The sequence below is a fragment of the Rousettus aegyptiacus genome, unplaced genomic scaffold (assembly GCF_014176215.1).
Source record: "Rousettus aegyptiacus isolate mRouAeg1 unplaced genomic scaffold, mRouAeg1.p scaffold_m13_p_14, whole genome shotgun sequence".
In the NCBI taxonomy this organism is placed as follows: Eukaryota; Metazoa; Chordata; class Mammalia; order Chiroptera; family Pteropodidae; genus Rousettus; species Rousettus aegyptiacus.
The window spans coordinates 35,244,991-35,267,289 of NW_023416289.1; the positions used below are offsets into that span (position 1 = coordinate 35,244,991).

The 22,299-nt window shown below is 53.3% G+C and overlaps 3 protein-coding genes across 6 annotated transcripts; all 3 read left to right on the forward strand.

Annotated features, from left to right (window-relative positions):
- Positions 1–376: 376 nt before the first annotated feature.
- Positions 377–6,055, forward strand: DNAAF3 (dynein axonemal assembly factor 3). Of its 2 annotated transcripts, none has more exons than XM_016154260.2 (12): positions 377–499; positions 613–701; positions 988–1,130; positions 1,247–1,340; positions 2,598–2,755; positions 2,964–3,248; positions 3,389–3,514; positions 3,620–3,742; positions 4,016–4,145; positions 4,901–5,015; positions 5,144–5,218; positions 5,300–6,055. In XM_016154260.2, the coding sequence occupies exons 2-12, from the start codon at positions 617–619 to the stop codon at positions 5,601–5,603; spliced, it is 1,638 nt and encodes a 545-aa protein (XP_016009746.2). In that variant the 5' UTR covers positions 377–499; positions 613–616; the 3' UTR covers positions 5,604–6,055. The 2 variants fall into 2 exon arrangements, with proteins under 2 accessions (XP_016009746.2, XP_016009747.2); XM_016154261.2 differs by having other exon boundaries at positions 378–499; positions 3,066–3,248.
- Positions 6,056–6,777: 722 nt separating this feature from the next.
- TNNI3 (troponin I3, cardiac type) lies at positions 6,778–10,024 on the forward strand. Its single transcript, XM_016154263.2, has 8 exons — positions 6,778–6,896; positions 7,153–7,165; positions 7,308–7,394; positions 7,771–7,812; positions 8,119–8,250; positions 8,724–8,813; positions 9,300–9,476; positions 9,879–10,024. The coding sequence occupies exons 1-8, from the start codon at positions 6,886–6,888 to the stop codon at positions 9,960–9,962; spliced, it is 636 nt and encodes a 211-aa protein (XP_016009749.1). The 5' UTR covers positions 6,778–6,885; the 3' UTR covers positions 9,963–10,024.
- A 56-nt stretch (positions 10,025–10,080) lies between these two features.
- On the forward strand, positions 10,081–21,322 carry TNNT1 (troponin T1, slow skeletal type). 3 transcript variants are annotated; one of them, XM_016154264.2, is made up of 14 exons: positions 10,081–11,394; positions 12,592–12,634; positions 12,740–12,753; positions 13,095–13,139; positions 13,368–13,400; positions 14,222–14,243; positions 15,715–15,775; positions 16,038–16,154; positions 16,398–16,475; positions 17,972–18,085; positions 18,258–18,367; positions 20,350–20,440; positions 20,526–20,566; positions 21,188–21,322. In XM_016154264.2, the coding sequence occupies exons 1-14, from the start codon at positions 11,145–11,147 to the stop codon at positions 21,231–21,233; spliced, it is 1,065 nt and encodes a 354-aa protein (XP_016009750.2). In that variant the 5' UTR covers positions 10,081–11,144; the 3' UTR covers positions 21,234–21,322. The 3 variants fall into 3 exon arrangements, with proteins under 3 accessions (XP_016009750.2, XP_016009751.2, XP_016009752.1); XM_016154265.2 differs by having other exon boundaries at positions 14,225–14,243; XM_016154266.2 differs by having other exon boundaries at positions 11,312–11,402.
- Positions 21,323–22,299: the final 977 nt, after the last annotated feature.

A 22,299-nucleotide genomic window follows, 5' to 3' on the forward strand; every position in this document is an offset into this window, starting at 1 on the left:
AATAGCCAGGTCAAAAAATTCCAATCAGGGGCCAGTGCCGGTGGGCCCCAGGGCTTCCCCGCGTTTCCCACCTGGTGAGAAGTCCTATGTGGTAGCGTCAGAGCTATTGTTTAAGGTCTAGGCCAACTCATTTAATTTGGATTAATCAAAATTCTTTTCAGTTTTAGTTTTGAATCAGCCCAGGCCTTCCTCATCTCAGAAATTTGGACCTCCCCCGACTCCTCCCTAATCTCTAACAACCCCGCCCCTTCTCGTCCAGCACCGTCGTCATGACAACCGCGTCCACGCGCCTGACTCTGACACGTTCCCAATTGGCCAAAAGTTCGAAGCAGGCGGGTCCCTCTCGCTCTCGTTGGTTAGTTTATCATGGACAAATTCTCACTGGCTGGTTGATCGAAGAGGGCGGGGGCTATAAGCCGTAGTTGGGAGGGGCGCGGAGTTGCAGCGCAGCACCTCACTAGGAGAAAGAGGCCGCAACGGGATATCTGGAAGGATAGAGGTGAGGAGGATGTCACCTGGAGGAAAGGGGCGAGAAATCGGGGGCGGTGAGAGGTGAATGGGTGGTAAACACAGAGACGATGTTCGCAGATTCCTTAGATGTCTGTCCCGCAGGGCGATGACCACACCAGCAGGCTCTGGCACGGGCTTCGGCTCCGTGTCCTGGTGGGGCCTGTCCCCAGCGTTGGACCTGCAAGCCGAGAGTGAGTCCCCCAGTCCAGGACCTTATCTGTCACACAGGCTGCCTTCACAGCCTGGCAGATGATGCGCTAACGTTCTTTGAGGCTCCAACGGTAGGGGGCGTCCCCGGGTGAGGCTTCCCAGGTGGTCTCTCTGCGGACTACGAGTCCCAGAGTGCTTAAAGGCACAGTTCCCTTCAGAATCTAGGCCAGAGGTGTAAAGCCTGCTGGGAGTTGTAGTTCATCATGTTGGGGCGGCTGCAGGGGGCGCTCTCCAAGGCCAATCCCGAGCCTGCTGTCGCCTTGCCAGGTCCTCCTGTGGACCCAGACTCGCAGGCCGATATAGAGCACGGCACCCCGCAGCTTGATGTACTGCTGCTGGGCTCCGTGGATGGGCGGCACCTGCTGCGGACCCTGGCCCGCGCAGCACTCTGGCCTCGCAGGAAGTTCCAAGTGAGCTAAGATTCTGGGTCCTCGTGGAAAGAGGGGGCTGAGATCTTCCACGCCTGGGATCCCCAGGAGCCAGAGACACAGATCTCAGAATCATTCTACTCTGTCTATCCTTCCAGTTCTACGTGCTGGAGAATAATCTGGAAGCTGTGGCCCGACACATGCTGGTCTTCAGTCTAGTCCTGGAGGACCCTGCGAAGATGGGTCTGCAAGGTCAGTTGCAAAGACCTGGGCATTTTGGCCCCCAGTCCCTCTCTGCCCCCCCTGCAGGAATTCTGGCATTTCGATGGTACAGTTAAACATTTTAGATAGACGTTGTTCCCCATTTCATCACTTGCTCACTTGTTTGAGAGAATTTTGGGGAAAATCCACAATAAACTTTCAAGTGTTCAAAACCTCCTACAGTGAGGTAAATCCAGATGAGATTAGGAAACTTCCTGACAGCTAATGAGTCCCCAGATGTAGAGAGAGTTTGGCCGAGTGGAGCTCAGTCCTTCCCAGGCCTCTCAGTGAGAGGTGTGAATCACAGAGTCAGCCTGGAGGAGGCAGACTTGGAAGTGAGACTAAAAGGATGAGGGAGAGGAAAGTTTGGGCAGGGAGGCAGAAAATGATTATTTCTCGGTAACAACAACTTCAGCTCAGTAACTAGAGCAAAGTCTGGACTCAGGCTCTGTTCAAATTCTGGCTCTGCTTCCTGTGTGACCTTGGGCTAGTGTCAGCCCCTTTCTGGACCTCAGTTTCTACATTTATAAAATGGGAAATCTAAAAATTTTTGCCCCACAGAGTACTTTTAAGGATTCAATGAAAACAAACAAACAAACCATATAGCTCCTGGCTATGCATATAGTCAGTGCAACTTAGTGATTATTGTTACGATTATGAATGGTAGCTGTCAGCAGTAGCCCGGAATCTTCATAATGCACTGTTCACACTTCACAGTGTACTTTGTATAAAGTTCTTAAACAACTAGAACTAAACTAATCTTACTTACACCTAACCAAAGGTATAGAGGTCTTTTATAAGGTTCTTAAATAATCAAAATGAAACCATTTATATATGGATATATAAATTTACTGACATAAATATATGTGTATACAACTAAAGGTTATCTCAGATTCTTAATTAAAATGAAACAATTTATACTGTAACATTTTAACATACATATATCTCCATCTCCCTCTGTAACCTTTATTTTTTAAGGCAAGGAAAACAAACATGAAATACAGGTTTGGGGTTATCTAGGGAGGGGGAACAGGTGAGGAGATCTAGAGGTGTAAGTCATTCTTCACATTCTAGCTATTGGGCTGGGTGAGAAGTTTGCCAGGGTCTGTTGTACTCATCATATGACTAGGAAATAAGGATGATCTGCGTCATACAGAACACGCCATTCTATAAAGGGTGTACGACACGGGTCTTATTTTTGGGCTCACGCCTTGCGCCCTGAACCACTTTTCTCCATCCTCCCCGCAGAGAGAAGCGAGACCTTCCTGGAAGTGTGGGGGAACACGCTACTGCGCCCCCCGGTGGCTGCCTTCGTGCGCGCCCAGGCTGACCGCCTGGCACACTTGGTTCCGGAGCCCGACCGCCTGGCAGAGCAGCTGCCCTGGCTCCGCCTGGGCACCCTGAAGGTGCTGCTGCCTGGCCTCGTCCGTCACCGCCTGGGATCCGGGTGGCTGCAAAATGAATGGAGATGGGAGGCCCCAAAGGATTTGCGGTGATGGAGCGGGATGGGGCCTTGGGAGTTCGACCCCTAGCTCCGCGGCTTGCGCTGTGGAATTTGGTCTAGGGGATGGCTTCTACTTTCTGAGCCTCATTTTTTTTTTCATATGAGAAAAGGGAGAATCGTACCCTGGGATGGAAAGGAAGGTCAAACAGGAGAGGCCACTCTCCCTGCAGCCCCTCTCCCTCGCTCTCTCCCCACACGTGCCGGCCGTGCAGTTCCGAGAGCGGGATGCCCTGGAGGCCGTGTTCCGCTTCTGGGCTGGCGGGGAGAAGGGGCCCGAGTCCTTCCCTATTAGATGCCTGTGGGACATGAGGCTGCGCCACTACCTGGGTTCCCGCTACGACGCCCGGCGCGGTGTCAGCGACTGGGACCTACACATGAAGTTGCACGACCGCGGGGTGAGGGGGCTGGGGTCCCTCAGTCCTGGGTGTGAAAGAGGAGGGACCCAAAGCCTGGACTCCTGGGTCTTTGGGAGGAGGGGCTGGGGCCCACACACCGGATTCACTGAGGCTTCTCTTCTTCCCTCCCCTGTCCTCAGGCCCGAGTGATCCACATCCGCGAGTTCCGGCGCTGGAGGGACACAGGCGTTGCCTTTGAACTCAGAGACTCCAGTGCCTACCATGTGCCCAATCGGACCCTGGCGTCCGGTCGTCTCATGAGCCACGTGCGTGTCCACTCCTTGCCCTGGCCCGCTCCTTCTTTTGGGGGCCCTAGGAGCCGAAATCCCCAACATTGACCTCACCTACCTCCTTTCTCCCTAATTTACCAGCATGGGGAACGTGTGGCTGTGCGAGGGTACTGGGGAGACATCGCCACGGGGCCCTTCGTGGCCTTTGGAATCGAAGCTGACGACGAGAGCCTCCTGCGGACTAGCAACGGGCAGCCAATCAAGGTGTGCAGCACTGGGTGCTGGTGCCAGGGAGGTGTTTGCGAGCCCCACCCCTTGCATCCTAGGCCCCTCCTACAAAGCTCTGGGCTCCCCCTCCTTGGGCTACATCTCCTTCCCTCTCACTGCTTACTAAAACAGCCCGGGGAACCCAAGCTCGTCCTGCAGATGCTAACTCTTGGGGTGGGGTGGTTGGAGGGTGGCATGTTGTAAGCCCCACCCGCGCTGTCCTATCCGAGCTTCTGGCCATGCCCATTCCCTCTACCCCACCCCCAACAGACAGCCGGCGAGATCACACAGCATAATGTGACCGAGCTGTTCAGAGCTATGGCTGCCTGGGGGTGTGGGAAAGCTGCCCAGCAAGACCCCGTGGAGGTGCTGGGCCAAGCGGATGGAACCCAGGAGCCTGGTAATCGGTGTACTCAGCTCTTCCCCTGAGATGGGAGGCAGCTCAGATGATAAAATGGATACATCATACTTCCTGAGCGAGTGGGACCGGGGGCCTCATTTTGGAACTTCAGGCTCCAGGGCTTTCAAGGGCCAGCATGGACAGATATGGTTCCCAATGCTTGGACAAGAGAGCGCCCCTTTCTGACAGTCCATCCCTTTTCTTTATTTTGTAGGGGAGCCAACCCTTGGTTGACCTCACAGATTGCAAGGACCTTGTCACCTTAACTTTTTTTTTTTTTTTTAAATATTTTATGCCTTGGTCTTTCTAGGTGGTCTCTCATCCAAGTACTAACCAGGCCTGACCCTGCTTAGCTTCCAAGATTAGAAGGGATAGGGTTGTACAGGGTAGCATGGCCATAGACCATTTTCTTTTTGTATTTCTCTCCCTTTTCTAAATCTGACACCACTTTTAGCATTCTGAATTCCAGTAGTAGATTCTACACCTTCCTATAGAAGTTTAAGGGACTGAGAACATTGTAAGGAGGCACCGGTCTCTCCCAGCTCACCTTTGGAGAGAACCCTCCCCCTTCCCTCAAATCTGGTCATGCTCCTTTCTAACCATTCCCTCACCTGGCCCTCCCAGTTGCCTGGACACCCTATGTGGCCTGAGTCAACATTCCAAAATTTCCCACAAATCCACCCAAGAGAAAGGATGAAAAAGATCTTCAAGACATCCAAGCTTTGAGTGTCTACCTAACTGTTAGTCTTCCCCAGCAGCCCCCAGCCGGGAATCGTTCACTGTCCACTTCCTGCCCCTTGGCTCTGCTCAGACCCTCCACCATAAGAGCTGCTACAAGGGACGGTTCCATCTTCTCTACATGGCCTGTGGGTAAGAGGGCCTGGGGTTGTCCAGGCTTCTCCTGGCCTCTCCTCCTTCAGACTCAGAGCCCGGGCCCCAGGCCCTCCTCCCTCAAGACCCAAAAGTCTGGCCTCAGCCCTCTCTGTTTCTCTACACAGGATGGTCCATCTTCTCAGCCCTGAGCTCGGGGCCTGTGTAGCCCCTGGAGGACGCTTGATTGTGGAATTAGCCCGGTGAGCCAGCAGTGTGAAGGGCAGGGAACCAGGCTGGGGCCTGAAAGCCAGGTCCCTTAACATACTGCCTCTGGATTTCAGGTACCTGGTGGACTTGCAGCATGAGCAGCTGCAGGGGTTTACCACCCGGGTTGCAGAGCTAGCTCAGGCAGCTGGATTCGCCCCACAGCCCGGGGCCAGGCCCTCGGAGACCTTCGCGCGCTTCTACAGGTCCCAAGACTCTGCTACTAACTGCATTAACCCAGCAGTGGAGTCCAAGCCTTCAGCCCCTGAAGTCCTGGCCCCAAAACCGGAAGTGCTGGATCAGCCCCCTGAAGTCTTGGACTCATCCCCTGAGGCAATGAACCTGCCCTCTGAGGACCTGATGCAGTCCCTCCAAGGCTGAACCCCACCCTCTGAACCCCTCCAATTGCCCTCAGAGTCTCAGGGTTAACTCTCTGAGGCTTTAGCTCCAACCCTAAACCAGAGAGCCTGACTAGATCCCCAGAAACCAAGTCCCCATCTCTAACTTCTAAAGTCAGGTTCTGGAATTAGAGCTTGCCTCCAGAACACTCAGTTATACTTTCACAGGTCTCACTCCACCCCAAAGGTTGCTGGAATTTTAGATTTCATTCCTGGAATTTTATGTTCTATTCCTAGAATTTAAGATTGTTCTCTCAGAGTTCTATACTCCACCTCAGAGACTCTAAACGCAGGCTAGAGATCGCGCCCTGGGTCTCTCGCCCTCTGCATTGACCCCACATGTCCCATTCCTAACTGGGGACTGAGATATCTCCTCTCCTGGAGCTGATCATTACCCATGTGGTCCAAGTAAAGAGAGCCTAGTCTTCTTCTCCATGTGTCTGTGTGCCTTTCCTATCCTCTGTCTCCAGGGCTGGGGCAGGGGAGGGGTCAGAAGTGGTCAAGAGAGGAGAGCCAAGATCCGATTTCTGGGTTTCCAAGGAGACTCGGAGTGGATTTCCTGGTGCTGTTGCCTGAGACCCTCGAATAATCAACAAAATTTGTCTATTGCCATGCCACCCTGAACAAGCCCAAGTATGATCTCAGGAAGCTAAGCAGGGTCAGGCCTGGGTAGTACTTGGATAGGAGACCACCTAGGAAGACCAGGTGCTGTAGGTGTAAAAATAAATAAGGGATTGTAAGCTGACAAGGTCCTTGCAATCTGTGAGGTCAACCAAAGGTTGCCTTGCCTAAAAAAATAAGTAAGAATTTTATTGAGTGGCTAGCAGGTTTGGGGAACTGAGACTGACCATAAGATGAATAAGAAAGACAAAGCTCCAGTTCCCCCAGACTGCAGTGTAATGCAGGGATGGGGCCTGGACTCCTGAGTCTGAGGGAGGACCGCCTAGAGGTCTGGACTCCTGGGTCAGAGGGAAGAGACCAGATTCCCAGGCCGCCAGTGTGGAGGGTTGATCCAGCTGGAGCACGGCCCACTCCACCCATCACGAGCCCCGGTTATCTCTCATCCTGGGCAGGGAGAGGAGGGGGCAGCAGTATATTTAGTCTCTGCCCTTGCCCTTTATCAGTGTCCTCAGTGAGGCTTGAGCAGCTTGGATGAGACCAAAGTCCCAGGGGTCTTCAAGGTCATCCCGGACACTGCCTCACTGGCTCTCCAAGAGCCTCTTGCCCCTTCCCTGACTCCTGCAACTCTTGGCCAGAGTATCAGCATGGCGGATGAGTGAGTGAAGCTAGTCTCCTGAGGTAGTGGGAGGTGGGGCGATTTCCTAGGTTCCTGGTAGAGGCGAGGAGATGGGAATATGACTTCTGAGAGACGGAATGGGCTTAAAGTTTGGGAATCAGACTCCTAAGACCCAAGACGCGGGAGCTAGTGGCCAGATCTCCTGGTCAGAGAAGGATCTGGGGTCCCTTAGGAGACAGACTGGACAGGACACAGGCACACCACTAATCTTCTTTCCTGGTTTCTCTCCCTCCAGGAGCAGCGATGCGGTGAGAGCAGGCGTGGGCCGGCCCATCCAGGCCGGGGAGGGTGCTGTAGGAGGGCTCTGGGGCGGGAGGCTGGAGCCCTAGGAGAAGCCTGGAGAGGGGCTGAGGGTCCAGATGGTAACGCGGCTTCGTTCTCCCAACCCAGGCCGGGGACTCGCGCCCCGCGTCTGCTCCGGTCCGCCGCCGCTCCTCTGTCAACTACCGCGCCTATGCCACCGAGCCTCATGCCAAGGTGAGGGCGGGACCACCGCGGTGGGCGGGGCCGGAGTGGGGGCCTCGCGGGGGTCCAAATTCCTGCAGAGTACTTAATGGAAGTGGGACTACTGGTCATGGGCAGAGCCCTAGGGGATGAGGGGCTTCAGGGGCGGAGTTCTGCACGGGGCAGGGCAAGGATTGGTCAGAGATGCCTATGGGCAGAATTCCGTTGCCTGTGGGAGCTGCAATTGCTAAGGGGATAGTAAGTCCAGATGGTGGATGGTAGACCAGGGGCTCGAGTTGAAGGCCGGCCCAAATCTGGACCTGACTTGAGGGGGCGGGTTCTGAAGCCCCTCCCACCGCCCACCTTCCGGTCGACCCTGATCTTTCCTCTCTCCATTTCACCCCGGCAGAAAAAGTCTAAGATCTCCGCCTCGAGAAAACTGCAGCTGAAGGTGTGGACCCGCCTGGAGAAGGCGCCTAGGTGTTCTGAGGGGCGGAGCTTAAAGCTCAGGGCGGGGCTTCGGATTGTCCTGGGTGGGCATGGTTTAGAGTGGTGTGTTTTGGGGCGTGGAGGCCCCCCCCACCCCCACCCCCCGCTATGGTAGGAATAATGGTTGTTGAGAGGGCGGGTCTCTGGAAAACCGAGGACTTGGCCTAGGATTAGCGCGAGCGCGGGGCTGAGGCGGCCTCCTTGCACGGTCTTCACCACGCTCACCCGTCCATCCGGGTGGGCTGCGGTCCCGGCGTCTTATCCGCAGACCCTGATGCTGCAGATAGCAAAGCAGGAGCTGGAGCGGGAGGCGGAAGAGCGGCGTGGAGAGAAGGGGCGCGCTCTGAGCACGCGGTGCCAGCCTCTGGAGTTGGCTGGGCTGAGCTTCGAGGAGCTGCAGGTACTGACTCCAATCAGAGACCCCCGTCCAGCCTAGGGTCCGAGGCTCCCAGCATCCCATCCTGCATCCTTGGGGCTCCGGTACAGTCACTATCCATCCTCTTCTGCTAGGGACCTTGGAATCCAACCTCCCAATTCTTATCCTCATGAGTTCAGAAATATGGCCTGTAGCTGCCTACGGTCTCAAAGCCCAGAGAAGTTGGTTCCTCCAGCTCTAATTCTGTCATAGTCTCAGAACTCCTGACTCTGGAGTTCTGTTTGGTTCGCAGTTCCCCAGAGTCCCACTTCAGTCTATTCCTTCAGTACCAGAGGCCCAGGTCCCCAGTTCCCTTCTCTCTCAGACCCAGGAGTCCAGGTCCCCAGCTATTCTTCCCTTAGACCTAGGAGGTCAGGCCCCGAGCCTATCCTCTCTCAGACCCTGGAGTCCAGGCCCCCAGACTTGATCCAACAACATATACCACTTTCCTCTATCAGGACTTGTGCCGACAGCTCCACGCCCGTGTGGACAAGGTGGATGAGGAGAGATATGATGTGGAGGCAAAAGTCACCAAGAACATCACGGAGGTGGGAGGCAGTCTGGTCCCTTCAGGGTAGGGTGCAATGCCTGGGGCTGTTGTCTCACCTTGGCTCCTTACAGCTGCTTGTGGTTGAGGACACTAGGAGACCCAGGACAACTCTGTGAGTGGCAAGGAGGGGCAGAAGGACGACTACACTATGGCCAGGCAGAGGGGGCAGCACATGCAAAAGCCAGGGATTGGGACAGCAGAAAATATGTTTGTGAAGATATGTGGCTGGAACATTGAGTGTTGGTAAATGAGCTCAGGCACGGATGGGGAACTGTGAGACACAGGAAGCTGGATGGCGACGTGCTGGTGGTTTTCAGAGGGATGAGGCTGGGGCAGATTGGACAGGGTGTCCAGTTCTGGGATGAGGAACTTACATTTTGTTCTGAAGGTGGTGGGAGCCTGAGCTAGGGAGACCCTGGATGAGGCCTGGAGGGTGGAAGAAGTGGAGGGAGGAGTCTCCACCTCCCCTTATGGCTGCCCACAGATTGCAGATCTGACCCAGAAAATCTTTGATCTTCGGGGCAAGTTCAAGCGGCCCACCCTGCGGAGGGTGCGGATCTCTGCGGATGCCATGATGCAGGCACTGCTGGGAACCAGGGCTAAGGAGTCCTTAGACCTGCGGGCCCACCTCAAGCAGGTGAAGAAGGAGGACACGGAGAAGGTGAGTGTCGCTAGGGCCAAGAAAGGGGATACTTAGAGGAGAGGGTGTAGGGGCAACAATCCCATTCTGAGGGCAGATAGAGCTTGGAGTTGTGGGGAGCAGTATCTGGTAAGTAGTCCTCACCAGGAAGTATAGGAGGAGCACAGGAAATGCAAGAGGGAGACAGGGAGTGCAGGAGGGAGACAGGAAATGTGTGTGGGAGACAGGAAGTGCAGGAGGAGGGAGATAAGAATTTTATGGGGCAAACTGGACAGAATTGATGGGAGGACAAGAAGTATTCCAGAACCAGATCCTTGGGTGGGTGTCCAGAACAGAGCATCCTGCAGGTTGGAGGGCAGGTGGAGGATATTTGAGAGGCTGTAGACCAGAAAGACACATTGACCTCTGACCCCATTCCCCCAGGAAAACCGGGAGGTGGGAGACTGGCGGAAGAACATCGACGCACTGAGTGGAATGGAGGGCCGCAAGAAAAAGTTTGAGGGCTGAGCTTCCTGCCCCTGCCCTGGCCCTGGGGATGGCCTTGAGAAATAAAGCTTCTCTCTGAGCTAGGAGTGGCTGTATGGGTCTACTGGGGGGGGGGGGGGTGGGAGGGAGGCTCCCTGGAAGCCATACTGCACATCAGGAACAGACCTGGGTCTCCAGTACAGGACATTCTGAACTTCTCTGCACCTCACGAGGGACACAGATGTAGAGAGGAAGGCTCAAAAAGACACACAGAGACAAAGGGAGAGAAAAGAAGATGGAGTCATGGAAAGAAGGGCAAAGAAAGGGAACACAGAAAGAAAGATACATACAGTGAAACACAAAGACAACGGAGCCCTGGAAGAGACAGAAATGAGGACCCATGGAGGCAGAACTGTAGAGACATAAAGAGAGACCCCAGAAAGAGCAAGAAAGGGAGAGACATGGACACAGACCCAAAGAGACAGAAACGGGGTCATAGACATTCACGGAAAGACCTGGAGACACAGACACAGAGAGGCAGATACTAGGGACACTTACAGAAATGCAGAGACAAAAATGGCAGAGAAGGAGAGATTCAAAGTGAAGAACACTGAGAGACAGAGATGCAGAGAGCCCGAGAAAGAGACCCAAGAGAACCCCCTGAAAAATGCATAGAAACAGAAATAGAAATTGGCAGACTGTAAGAGACAGAGACAGTGAGACAGACACCAAGAGGCTCAGAGGGGTGAGGAGTCCTGCTCTCCAGGGGTGGCTCCCTTAGAGGAGGAAGGAGGAAGAGGAATACCAAAAAAGGTCCCTGTCAGATGGAGGTGGGGGTGGTGAGGTCTTGCAGGCCTGACGCCCCACCCTCTCCCCTCCTCTGATGCACACCTGCTTCCCTGCTTTAGCGCCTGTTGTCACCAGGGTGGAATCCTGGTGGCAGACAAAGGGGTGGGGGTGGGGAGGGGGAGACAGAAAGATGGACATTGACAGACACAGAGACACTCAGATGAAGAGTCATAGAGACAAAGGAGAGACAGAGAGACAGAAACAGGGTATGAGAGATGGACATCTATAAAGACACTGAAAAGGGGACCAGAGCCTTGGAAAGAGAAAAAACATCCCTGTACCCAAGGATTGCTATATGCTGAGCTCACGAGGTCAAAGGACTGAGTGCTGCCTGTAGGGTGGGGAACATAGGGTGCTTAGAGCCATCCAGGGTCCATGGGAGGTGCTGAGGGGGTGGAGGAGGGGTCTCAGCAGCTAAGAGGTGCCTGGATCCTGAACCTGGAGCCAGAGTGTGGGCAAGGGAGCCTCTGTGCCTGGCTAGTATTTGGGGAACGGAATTCTCTCCCCCTTCCTCTCCCTCGGGGCGGGGCTGAACTCCACTATAAATCCAGGGTGCTTCAGCCTCCCAGCAAGGCTTGCTTCTGCCCTGCCCTGCGGTTTAGTGCCTTCACAGACCCAGACTTAGGTAACTAGGTAATGGCCCTGCGATATCCTGGCGGGAGGGTGGGGGATGGGAGGTGTGTGAAGAGGGATAGAGGTGGAGGGGCACAGATGTGGACATCTGGGAATTTGGGAGGCCTGGGAATTTGGGAGGCCAAGGCCCTAGGGGTTTGAGGGTGGAAGGGAAACTTAGATTTTTGGGGTTATAGAATTAGGGTTTGCCAGGATTTGGGTGTCCCAGAGGTCTCAGAGTCAAGGAATCTCAGAAATTGGGGGTATCTGAGCTTGGATGTCAGTTTAGATTTCAGGATCTGGCATTCTAGGAATTGAGGTCTCAGGATATGCATCCCTTGTATTGCCGGTGTCAGACCTCATAGTGCCATTATTTGGCGGTCTCATAAATTGGGCCTCTAAGTTTTGGCATCCTGATTATGGGGTCTCATGATCTTGAGGTTTCAGAATTTAGGAGGTGTCAAGAACTGGGGTCTTAGTGGGGTCTCATTTTGGAGATATGAGGACCTGCTGAAGCACCATAAATTGGGGGTCTCAGCATCTGTGGGTATTTAGATTTTGGGGGAGTCACATGACACATTGGGGCCTGGGGGTATCAAATATTGGGGGCTCTAAATATTTTGGGGTCAGGATGAGGTCTGTGGACAAACCCTGCTCCTGCTCCTGTGGGTGAAGGTGAAAGGAGACAAGTGGGGAGATACCCAGCCAAAGGTTGAGGGCAGCATCTGGTGGGAAAGGGGACCGGGTGTGACCGATTCCTTCAGAAGCCCCCCCTCCCCCAAATCCCTTTTTAGGATGTGTCCTCTAATTCACATTTATAACATCCCCCCAAAATAGCCCCTGGGGGTGGGGCAGCTATTGTCTTCAGGCCACTGTCCCTTCCCAAATACCTTCTCCTAATCCCAACTCAGATCGGGTTCCCATGGACCTGTCATAAGACAAAACAGAACAGCTGGGAGCGGGGGCACGAGCTTCAGCTTTGGGGCTGTGCCCTGAACGCACCTCCCAAAGCTCTACCCTCATGTGGTTTAGGAATCAGCTTCCAGCCTCTCCTCCCTCAGACTCACGAGTTCAGACCCCCAGACCCTCCTGCCTCAGATTTGGGAGTCCAGGCCCCCAGCGCCCCCTTCCTCAGACACGGGGTTCCAGTCTCCCAGCCCCTCCTCCTTCGGGACCTCACCTCACTCCGCCTGTTCTCTGTGGTCCTTAGGTCGTACCAGTATGTCGGATACGGAAGAACAGGAATATGAGGAGTGAGTGATGCTGGCGGGTGGGCTGGAGGCCTGGAGAAGTGGGGACACTCCACCCTCCAACATGTCTAACTCTCCCTTCTGTCTTTCCCTCGCACCTGTCCCCAGGGAGCAGCCAGAAGGTGAGTAGAGAGTGTACTGGCCTGGGGGGCTTGGGAACACTATTCGGATCTCAGCCAGTGGGAGGTGAGGGGAGGTGTGGCGCCCTTCTGGGAAGGCTCCTGGGAAGGGGCCAGTGCAGAGAAGCGGGTGAGCCCACCCTGCCCAGACGCCCCCCACCTCTGGTTTTTCTGTTCAGTCTCCCTACAGTCAGTGAGAAAAGCTCATTATACATACGTTTAGCGGAGACTCAGAAGGTCCCTAGCCCAGCAGAGACTCGTACTGGGTCCCTGGTCCCCGTCTCTCACCCGCCCCCCCTCCCCTGGCTCCTGACGTCCCCTCTCCTCTGCCCTACCCCTTCCAGAAGAGGAGGCTGCTGAAGAGGATGGCGAGGCCCTGGACTCCGCAGGTCTGGAGTTGGACGCGGGGGCCGGGCCAGGGTCTGGGTGGAGTGCGGACGCTTGTCCAGGGGTGGAGACGGCGGTGGGGATATGGGGGCTCCAAGGGCTTCTGCTTCAGTTCCTTTAACAGCCTGTCCCCTCTCTCCCCTCTCTTCCCTCCGGCGTCTGGGCGTGGCCGCTCCCCCACCCCCAAACCCTGCTCCCCAAATCCTCGCTTCGCCCTTGCCTCTCCCCAGCCCCCGAGGAGCCGGAGCCGGTGGCAGATCGAGGTAACCGCGGCTGCTTCGCTTCCCTAGGATGATTTCGGGGTCCGGGAGCCCCAAGATAACTTCAGGATCTGACCTCCAGGAGGGCTCCCTCCCGCCTCTCTAACCCGCCCCAGGCTGGGTCCTTTAAGATCCGGAGAGCCCGCCCGCCCTCTGGTGGCCACGAAGGGAAATCGCCTCGCAGCGGCTTTAACACTTTCCTTTCGTTCTTAAAGGGACCGACACCCAAGGCTTCTTCCCCAGCTTGGGGGAATACTTACGGAAGGGTTGGGTGTTTGGGGAGAGGCGCCCCCCGCCCCCATCTTCACCCCCAATCCTGTCTGTTATTTTTCTCCTCCATATACATTCAAAGGTTGGGGCCTGGATTGTAGAAGGGGCTGGCACTGGGAGGTGGGATTCCTGCGTCCCCGAGGGGGAGGGGCCTGGGGATGGGGACACAACTCCTGGGTCACTGAAAAAAGAGAGGGCTTGTCCCCCCCCACCACCACCACCACTTCACTGCTGGGTCTTGATGGAGGGCAGGAGCTCTGGGTATGTAAGAAGGGGGTCTGGGTTTGGATCCCTGGGCTCTCAGAAGCGTGGGAGGGGGAAACCCACACCGGTTCTGAATGTATATCTGATGCGTGTGACCCTCTTCCTCTTTTATGGCTACCCTAGTTTCCTTTCTCCCTCTGTCTTCCCCCATGCCCTCCCCCACCCTGGAGAGCAGCAAGAGTGAATGGGGCCAGGGGGTGGGAGGCGAGTCTTGGGGGCTGCCTCCTCTGGGTGTGTCAGGCCCACTCCATGAACTCTGGCTAATTATGTCTTTGTATCCCCCCCACCAGAAGAAGAGCGCCCCAAACCAAGGTGAGATCCTAAGGAAGTGGGTGTTCCCAATCGTATCCTTCTGAGTATCCCCTGGCTCCAGAGATAGGATGCGAGGCAGGCAGAGGAGAAGAGTGGGAGGAATTATAGCAGAGGAAAGGTTGATCAGTGATGCCTTCCTTCAGCAAATGTATCCAGAGAACCTCCCATTGTGTCTGGCGCCTCAGACCCTGATTGCCCAGTTGGTGAACAAGACTCAGATATAGCAGTGGCAGCCAGGGTGCCAGAGCAACACAGACGAGGGCTCTACGTGTGCCCTGGACAATCATGAAAGGGTTCCCAGGGGAGGTGAAGCTCACCTGGCTGAAGGAAGTAGAAGGGAAATTGCAGACGTGAAAATGGTGGTGCATGCAAGGTTCCATGGTAGGATCTAGACCAGTCTCTCAAGTAGCAGATGCAGATGCAGGTCCCTTTGATGAGAAAGGCCCTAAACTAGGGGGGGACATGAGACCTCATGGAGTGGAGTGGGTCCTGGAGGGGGCGGCACTGGGGCCAAAGCTTGGAGATACAGGGAGGCAGCAATCTGAGCATGAGAGAAGATCTGGAAGCAGTAATTCTCTGGGTCTCTGGAGAGTGGTGGAAATTTCACTGTGTCTTGAGTGCAGGGTGGGGACATGAAGGCCAGGGCACTGGGGGCTATGGAAGGGTTTTGAGCCAAGGAGGCATAGGGTCAACATAGGGTCAGCATAGGGGTCAGATCTGGGTAAGAGTACAGATGCTGCCTAGGTTCAGGAAAGGCTTGTTGGAGAAAAGGCCTCGGGGATGGAGTGTATCAGGTGAAGGACATTGCAGGCAGTGGTAACAGCATGTGCAAAGGCTTTGGGGCACGAGGGCACGGCACAAGGCCAGGGCACTGTGCAATGTGTCTTTGAGTGAGGCGTGGAGATTCTGGAGAAGTTGTCTGGGGCTTGCGAGAGAGTCTGGGCTGCAGACGGCATCGGCCAGTCCTAGGGAATTGATGATACTTAGAGTCAATTAAAGTCACGGGGGTGAATGACATTGATCATGAAAGTGTACTGTGAATGAATAAAAGGGCAAAACTCCTTAAAGGGCTTGTGGACCAAAGAAAGAGAGAGGGGCAGAGGGCTGACCCCCCTCCAGCAGCCCTTCATTGAAAATGGAGTAAAAAACATTGATTTTTTTTCCTACTAGCTGCAGGTTAAAAGGTAAAATAAAGCAGTAGAATTTAATATATTTTATTCAACCTGCAACATTCCAAATTTCATCCTTGCAACAGGTTGTTCACATAAAATGTGAGATATTTTAGATTATTTCGTTTGTACCACGTCTTTGATATCAGGTGTGGGTTTCACGGATGGTCCCCCTCAACTGGGACAAGTCACGTCTCAGGTGCTCAGAGCCACGCGTGGCTGGTGGTCACCATGCTAAGACAGCATAGTGGGCAGTGTCAGGGAGGTCACACTGTTCAGTCTGTCCTCTTGTGTCCACTCAGCCGCCCGGTACCTCCGTTGATCCCTCCAAAGATCCCGGAAGGGGAACGTGTGGACTTTGATGTGAGTAACACAGAGAGCGTCCCCAGGTGCCGCTGCTAGCCCTTAGGGTGCCTCCGTGCAAATGAGGAAAAGGTGGCCCGTTGGGTCTCCCTTGGAATTAAGTCCCGAAAGCCAAGGAGGGTCAGAATGCAGTGCTTTGCTGTCATCTGCTGGACATTTCGTAAACTGCCAAACTTATCGCCTCCTGCTGGGAAGGGCTCCCTTCCCGATATCGCAGAAGGGCTGCCTAAGAATGACAGGGCCCCCACACGCTGTCCTGTAGGACATCCACCGGAAGCGCATGGAAAAAGACCTGCTGGAGTTGCAGACGCTCATTGACGTGCACTTTGAGCAGCGCAAGAAGGAGGAAGAGGAGCTTATTGCTCTGAAAGACCGCATTGTGAGTGGGGTGAGGTGGGGCTCCCCTAATCCTCCACTCGCTCCACGCCATCATTTGGGTCCTGGGTGACAACGGAGAGTGGTCCTCGCTCAGTGCAGATCCGAGGCTGAAACTTTGGGAAGTGTACCCAAGTGTGGCCACACTCAAACTTGCACATCTCTACTGCTGACCTCTGGGTAGGGGTGACTAGTAAGTAGGTGCCGGTCCCTGCGCCCCCCTCCCCAAATTCTTCTCTGTCCCCAGGAGCGGCGCCGGGCAGAGAGAGCTGAACAACAGCGCTTCAGAACCGAGAAGGAGCGGGAGCGACAGGCCAAGCTGGCGGTGGGTGACCCATCCTGGGATCCCAGATACTATTCTTCCACTGGATGCTCCATTTTCCATTCATGATATTCTCTGGGATCCTGGGAAAGTTCTCATGCTTTATATTCCAGGATCTTTCTGGAATTCAGCAGAAAGATAATTTTATTGGCTCTAAAGTCTAAGGTGAGGCTTACTTCAGGCATGGCTGAATCAAGGGCCTCAAATAATGTCACAAAGACCTAGCCTTTCTCTTCCCACCCCCTCGGCCCATCTTTCTGTGGTCACTGGGGTGACTGGCTCATCTAAATTAACCTGGGACTTCCCTGATCTGAGCCTGACAATTCTGCATCCTGTCTGTCCCAGGCAAATGAGTTTTTCATCTGTCCCTAGTTGGGGGACAGTGGTGAGAATGTGCCCATTGATTTAGGGCTTGGAAATATGACTTGCCTTGGCATCGAGGAGGGGCCACTTGGACTACTTTTAAGGAGTAGGAGTAGGAGTAGGGTGATGTGGTAGGTAGAATGAGAGTCTCCCAAAGGTGTTCACATGCCAATTCCTAGAGTCTGACGATGGGACCTTACACGGCAAAAAGGATTTTGCAGATATGGTTGCGGGTCCTGAGATAGGAATTATGTGGGTGGGCCTGATGCCCTTATAAGAGGGAGGCTGGGCATCAGAGTCAGGTCCTTGAAGATGGAGGAAGGGCTCACTCACCATGGGGTGCAGGTGGCCCCTAGAAGCTGGAGAGATCAGGGGACTGGAGCTTCCCTGTAGCTTCCAGAAGGAACAGCCCCGCTCACACCTGGATTTTAACACAGTGAGACCCTGTGTCTGGCTCCTGACCTGCGCAACTGTGAGATAATGCATTTGTGTTGTGTTAAGCCACCAAGTTTGCAAGTCATAGCTGTGATAGGAAGCTGACTCAGGTGGAGAACGCTGGACCTGCAACAACTATCAAACCCACCTCACGACCCTTCCCGTGGAGAGGAGGTTCAGTTTGGACAAGCCACTATTTCTGGAACATGCAATGCACACATTCTAGATGTAGTAATGGTTTCACTAGACATTCTAGAACCCCTTCCTCAGGCTTGAGGCCATCAACCTCTTTACTGCCCCAAGCCCTCCACTGCCATCACCAGTTATCTTCTTTGACCCTCTGAGGATGGTCATTCTCATCTCATGAGACTAAGGGAGACTAAGGCCCAGAGAGGGTGAGTACTGCACTGAGGTCACTGAGCCAAGTTCTCTTTGTCCATCTCAGGCTGGAGAAATGCAGAAAAAGCAAGCACATCCTTCCCCCATTTTAAATGTCACTGGAAGGATACTGGAGCCCAGAGAGGAGGATGGACTTGCAGGCTGTCGCATAGCCAGGCCTGAAAGGGACAGAGGGGAACTCGCACCATCTCTACCTGTTCCCACCCTGACTTTGTCTCTTATCATTGGGTCTGAAGCCCCACCCACATCTCCATTTTAGGGCTCTGCCCCCTCAGTGAGGGTTTATCCCCTCTTCTCCACAGGAGGAGAAGATGCGGAAGGAAGAGGAGGAGGCCAAGAAGCGGGCTGAAGATGATGCCAAAAAGAAGAAGGTTCTGTCCAACATGGGAGCCCATTTTGGGGGTTACCTGGTCAAGGTGAGTTCAGCCTGCTGGGGCCTGAGTTCCATGATCCCAGGGAGGAGGCAACTAAAGGGCTTGGGGTCCTAGAGGAGATGGTGGCCAGGGGTGCAGACCCTGGGATCCTCACATGCGGAACCATCTGGAGGCTCCATCTACCAGCTCAGGATGTCCCCTTTCTAACTCTCAGGCAGAACAAAAGCGGGGTAAACGCCAGACGGGGCGGGAGATGAAACAGCGCATCCTATCTGAACGTAAAAAGCCTCTAAACATTGACCACATGGGAGAGGACCAGCTCCGGTAGGTGGTGGCGGAGGGGGTTGCGGGGTATGAGACAGGGAGATAAGGGGACCCTCACCCAGATCCAGGTGGTGGAAGCCCCAGGGCTGTGAGACTTTGGGTAACTGTTTCTCCCTCTCTGGGTCCTTGTAGCTTCCTCTGTGAAATGTGTCACTGATATAGGACCCCCTTTTTGTGGGTGACAAGACCTGTGAATCCGGGAGGTAATATGTAATTGGGAAGCCAGACAACGCTGCTCAATGTTATGAAATTATGTTGACTTAACGGTGTTATTTAATGTCTCCGGGCCTCACTTTCCTCAATGGTAAAATGAGGATGTGACAAGAAACTCTATTTCACAGAGCTGTGAAAGGTCAGGGACATAACAACAACAACAACGACAACAACAACAACAGCACCAGCTCACTGTAGAGTGCTTACAACCCTCTGAAGTCAACATTGCTATTACCCACTTATTAAGGGTGAACAGCCTGAGGCACAGAGAGGTTAAGTAACCTTTCCAGGGTTGCACGGCTTCCAGTGGAAGAGCTTGGATTGGAACCCAGACAGTCATTTGGTGTAGTCGCCTGTGTTCTACATGACAGTATTATAAAACCGTGTGATGGTAAATGTTTAACAGCTGGATCTCCAGGGGCAAAAATTCAGATTTGAGCATTTACCCATATTCATAGTGTAAATACTCCCGCTATGCTGATTTCAGGTTAAGTGTGGGAGGGTACTGCATGTGGAGAAGATGCGAGAGTGAGCTCTCGGAAGGTGCATGAGCTGCTCCAGTCCACCGCCAGCTATGTGCCCGCCCTGCTGAGCACGCTATCACAGGGCCTGGCATAAAATAACATAGTCGATATTCACTTTCCCTATTTTTTCCTATCTCCCACTACACATCCACTCATAATTTGGGTCCACTTATATTTTTGGAAGGATCTCCACTTACCTAAATTTTATTTATTACAAAGAGGTCATATGAAAGTCAATAAAATTTTTAATAAAATATACCATGGAGGAGAGGACTTTTGAAAGCCATTAGCTGGCAAAAGAAAACGAGGAATGCTGGTAATAAAATGAGTAGTAACAACTAGCTGTGTTGAGTGTTGAGTATGTGCCAGGCACTCTACATCCATGATCTCATCCTATAGCATGTCAATGCAGTAGGTTTTTATCGGTTAATAATTTTGGCTTCCAAGTAACAGATATGACTATAGCATTCTAAAATGCAGAGCTTTATTATTTTTTTCACATAGAAAATGTCTACAGTCCATAGGGTGTATGATAACTCTACAAAATCATTAGACCCCAGACTCCTACTTTTTGGCTCTACCACTTTAGCTCAGTATTTCCATCGTCAAAATGGTCCAATATAGCTGCTGGAGCTCCAGCCATCACATCTAAGCAGTAGAAAGACGTTGCGTGGGAAGCACCACAAAGCCTTCCTTGGATGTTCCATCCGGTGACCTACTTTCATCCCACTGGCCACCCCTACCTGCAAGGGAGATTGGGGAGAGTGGCTTGTTAACTAGGCCTATTGCAAAAGTTCTGTTTCTGAGGAAGAAAGAGAGAAGGGATATTGGGTGGACAACTAGCCATCTCTTTCAGTTTTGTTTCTACTTTTTTTTGGAGTGGGAAATGGGTTGCCAGGGGAAGTCACTTGGCCTTGTCCCGGCCCCCACGCCCCCGCCCCGACAAAGAATGGTAGAGCTGGGATTCGAACCAGGGCTTTCTGACCCTGGAACCTGGGTCCATTACTGTGACCTCATTCTCCCTTAAGAAAATACAAATCTACCTTCTGGAAAGGGGGAAAGTGGGCAGAGATTTTAAAACCTTTTGCTTCAATTCGCGTTGAATATTTTGGCTTCAATTATTAATAAAATGGCACCAATAACACCAAACTCAGAGGTGCACTGTGTGGCTTAGGATGATTCCTCAGCCCCTCTGAGCTCAGGGTGTGGCCGGGCACCCCCTATGAGAGCCCATCTGCCCACTAGGGACAAGGCTCAGGAGCTGTCAGACTGGATCCACCAGCTGGAGTCTGAGAAGTTTGATCTGATGGAGAAGCTGAAGCAGCAGAGATATGAGGTGAGATGTGTCTCTGTTGCAGGGGCAAGGGTGGGCCAGCCTGTCCCCCACTGTCGCAGCATCTCTTTCCCGCCTCCTTCCACAGATCAACGTGCTGTATAACCGCATCAGCCACGCACAGAAGTTGTAAGTGTGAACCGGCCTGTGCCCCACGCCCTCTCTCAGGGTGTCTCTCCTTCCTTCTCCATCCTCCTCACTCTGAGTTTCAGCCCCTCACCCCCTCTTGGCATCTGTCCCTTTCTCTATCTTTGTCCCTTATTCTCTGTCATTTTCTCTGTCCTCTGTTTCTCTTCTGGGGTCTCAATCCCTGTTTCCATGTCTCTCTAAATCACTGGTTCTCAAGGAAGAGAGGCAATCTTGCCTCCCAGGGGACATTGGGCAGTGTCCATAACATTTCTGGTTGTCACAGCTGCATGGGGGGGAGGCCAGGGTTGCTGCTCAACACCCTACAGTGCACAGGACAGCACCCCAGGGCAGAGCGGTCGGGCCCCACAGGTCAGGAGTGCCAGCCCCTTCCTCACACACATGTACTAGCACCCATACAGATATCTCAGCTTACCATAGGTGCCCAGTCCCACACGTCAGTGGGACTGGCCTTTGACCATGAACCACATCACCCGTCAGTGAACCTTAATGAGTATGCATTTGCCCACCTTGTCCTCTGGGCAGGGAGGGCAGGTATTTTTTGGGGCCCATCTCAGACGTCAGGGCAGCCCTCCCTCCTGACACCCTGTCCTTCTCCTGCAGCCGGAAGGGGGCAGGAAAAGGCCGCGTTGGAGGCCGCTGGAAGTGAGGATCTTGGCGGTGGCCCGCCCTGAAGCACTTGGGAGCCGCTGCAGTGCTGTCCCATCTGTATCTTGAAATAAATGCTCCACCTGCTGAGTTCTTTGATTATTATTAACATGCAGCCGGCCTTTCACAGTTAGTTGACTTATCACCAACCCCCTGCTGCTTGGAGAATCCTCAACTATCATTATGATGCTAAGTGGCATTGAACCCTCACACGCAGCTGGTAGGAAAGCAAAATGGGGTAGCTGCTTTGGAAAATGTTCCCCAAAATGTTAGACATAGAGTTACCTTAAGGCCCAGCAGTTCCACTCCTGGGTATCTGAGAGAACTGAAACATAGGTCCACACGAGACCTTGTGCACAAATGTGGCAGCAGCATTGTTCACAGTAGCCAAGGTGGAAACAACCCAAGTGTCCCTCACTGATGAATGGGTATGATGGAATATTACTCAGCCATAAACAGGAATGATGCACTAACTCAACAGTACAACATAGATGGATGGATGTTGAAGATATGATGCTCAGTAGGTGAGAGAAGCCAGACACAAAAAGCCACATAGTATATGATCCCATTTATATCAAGTTTCCAGAAGGCAAATCCATAGAGACACAAAGTTATTTAGTGGTTTCCAGAGATTGGGGAGAGGAAGGGAAGGGGTGGGGGTGAGGGATAAAGGGGATGGCATTTCTTTTTGGGTGGTGAAAATGTTCTGGACTTAAATGGTGGTAGCACAATCTTGTGACTACATTAACAAGCACTCAGTTGTATACTTTGAAATGGTAAATATTTCAGCATGCAGTAGAAGTATATCTGAATTGAGAAATGCAAAGCCAAACAAAAAAAATTGCAAAGTTGCCCATGGGAGGATCAGTTCAGTGACGAATTAATGCCTGTACCTTGTCACTCTGCTCTTGTGACTTTCAGAATGGAAACTACATTAGTGAGCATGTAGGTCTGGCTACTGGGCCTGAAACCCCAAATGACCTCAGCTCAAGCAAGTGCGTTGGATTCTCTCACCCATGAGAGTCTGAGTTGAGATGGGGGTCTCTGTTTCACTGTCCTGGTGCAGG

Bases quoted from the DNA above. Each gene is read 5' to 3' on its own strand.
- DNAAF3 (XM_016154260.2), top strand. From the start codon at position 617: ATGACCACACCAGCAGGCTCTGGCACGGGCTTCGGCTCCGTGTCCTGG. The intron at 1,341-2,597 runs GTCAGTTGCAAA...TCCTCCCCGCAG, and splicing joins TGCGAAGATGGGTCTGCAAG to AGAGAAGCGAGACCTTCCTG. The intron at 4,146-4,900 runs GTAATCGGTGTA...AGTCTTCCCCAG, and splicing joins GGATGGAACCCAGGAGCCTG to CAGCCCCCAGCCGGGAATCG.
- TNNI3 (XM_016154263.2), top strand. The intron at 7,395-7,770 runs GTGAGGGCGGGA...TCACCCCGGCAG, and splicing joins CCACCGAGCCTCATGCCAAG to AAAAAGTCTAAGATCTCCGC. The intron at 8,251-8,723 runs GTACTGACTCCA...TTCCTCTATCAG, and splicing joins TGAGCTTCGAGGAGCTGCAG to GACTTGTGCCGACAGCTCCA.
- TNNT1 (XM_016154264.2), top strand. From the start codon at position 11,145: ATGGGAGGTGCTGAGGGGGTGGAGGAGGGGTCTCAGCAGCTAAGAGGT. The intron at 15,776-16,037 runs GTGAGTAACACA...GCTGTCCTGTAG, and splicing joins GGGAACGTGTGGACTTTGAT to GACATCCACCGGAAGCGCAT. The intron at 18,086-18,257 runs GTGAGTTCAGCC...TCTAACTCTCAG, and splicing joins TTGGGGGTTACCTGGTCAAG to GCAGAACAAAAGCGGGGTAA.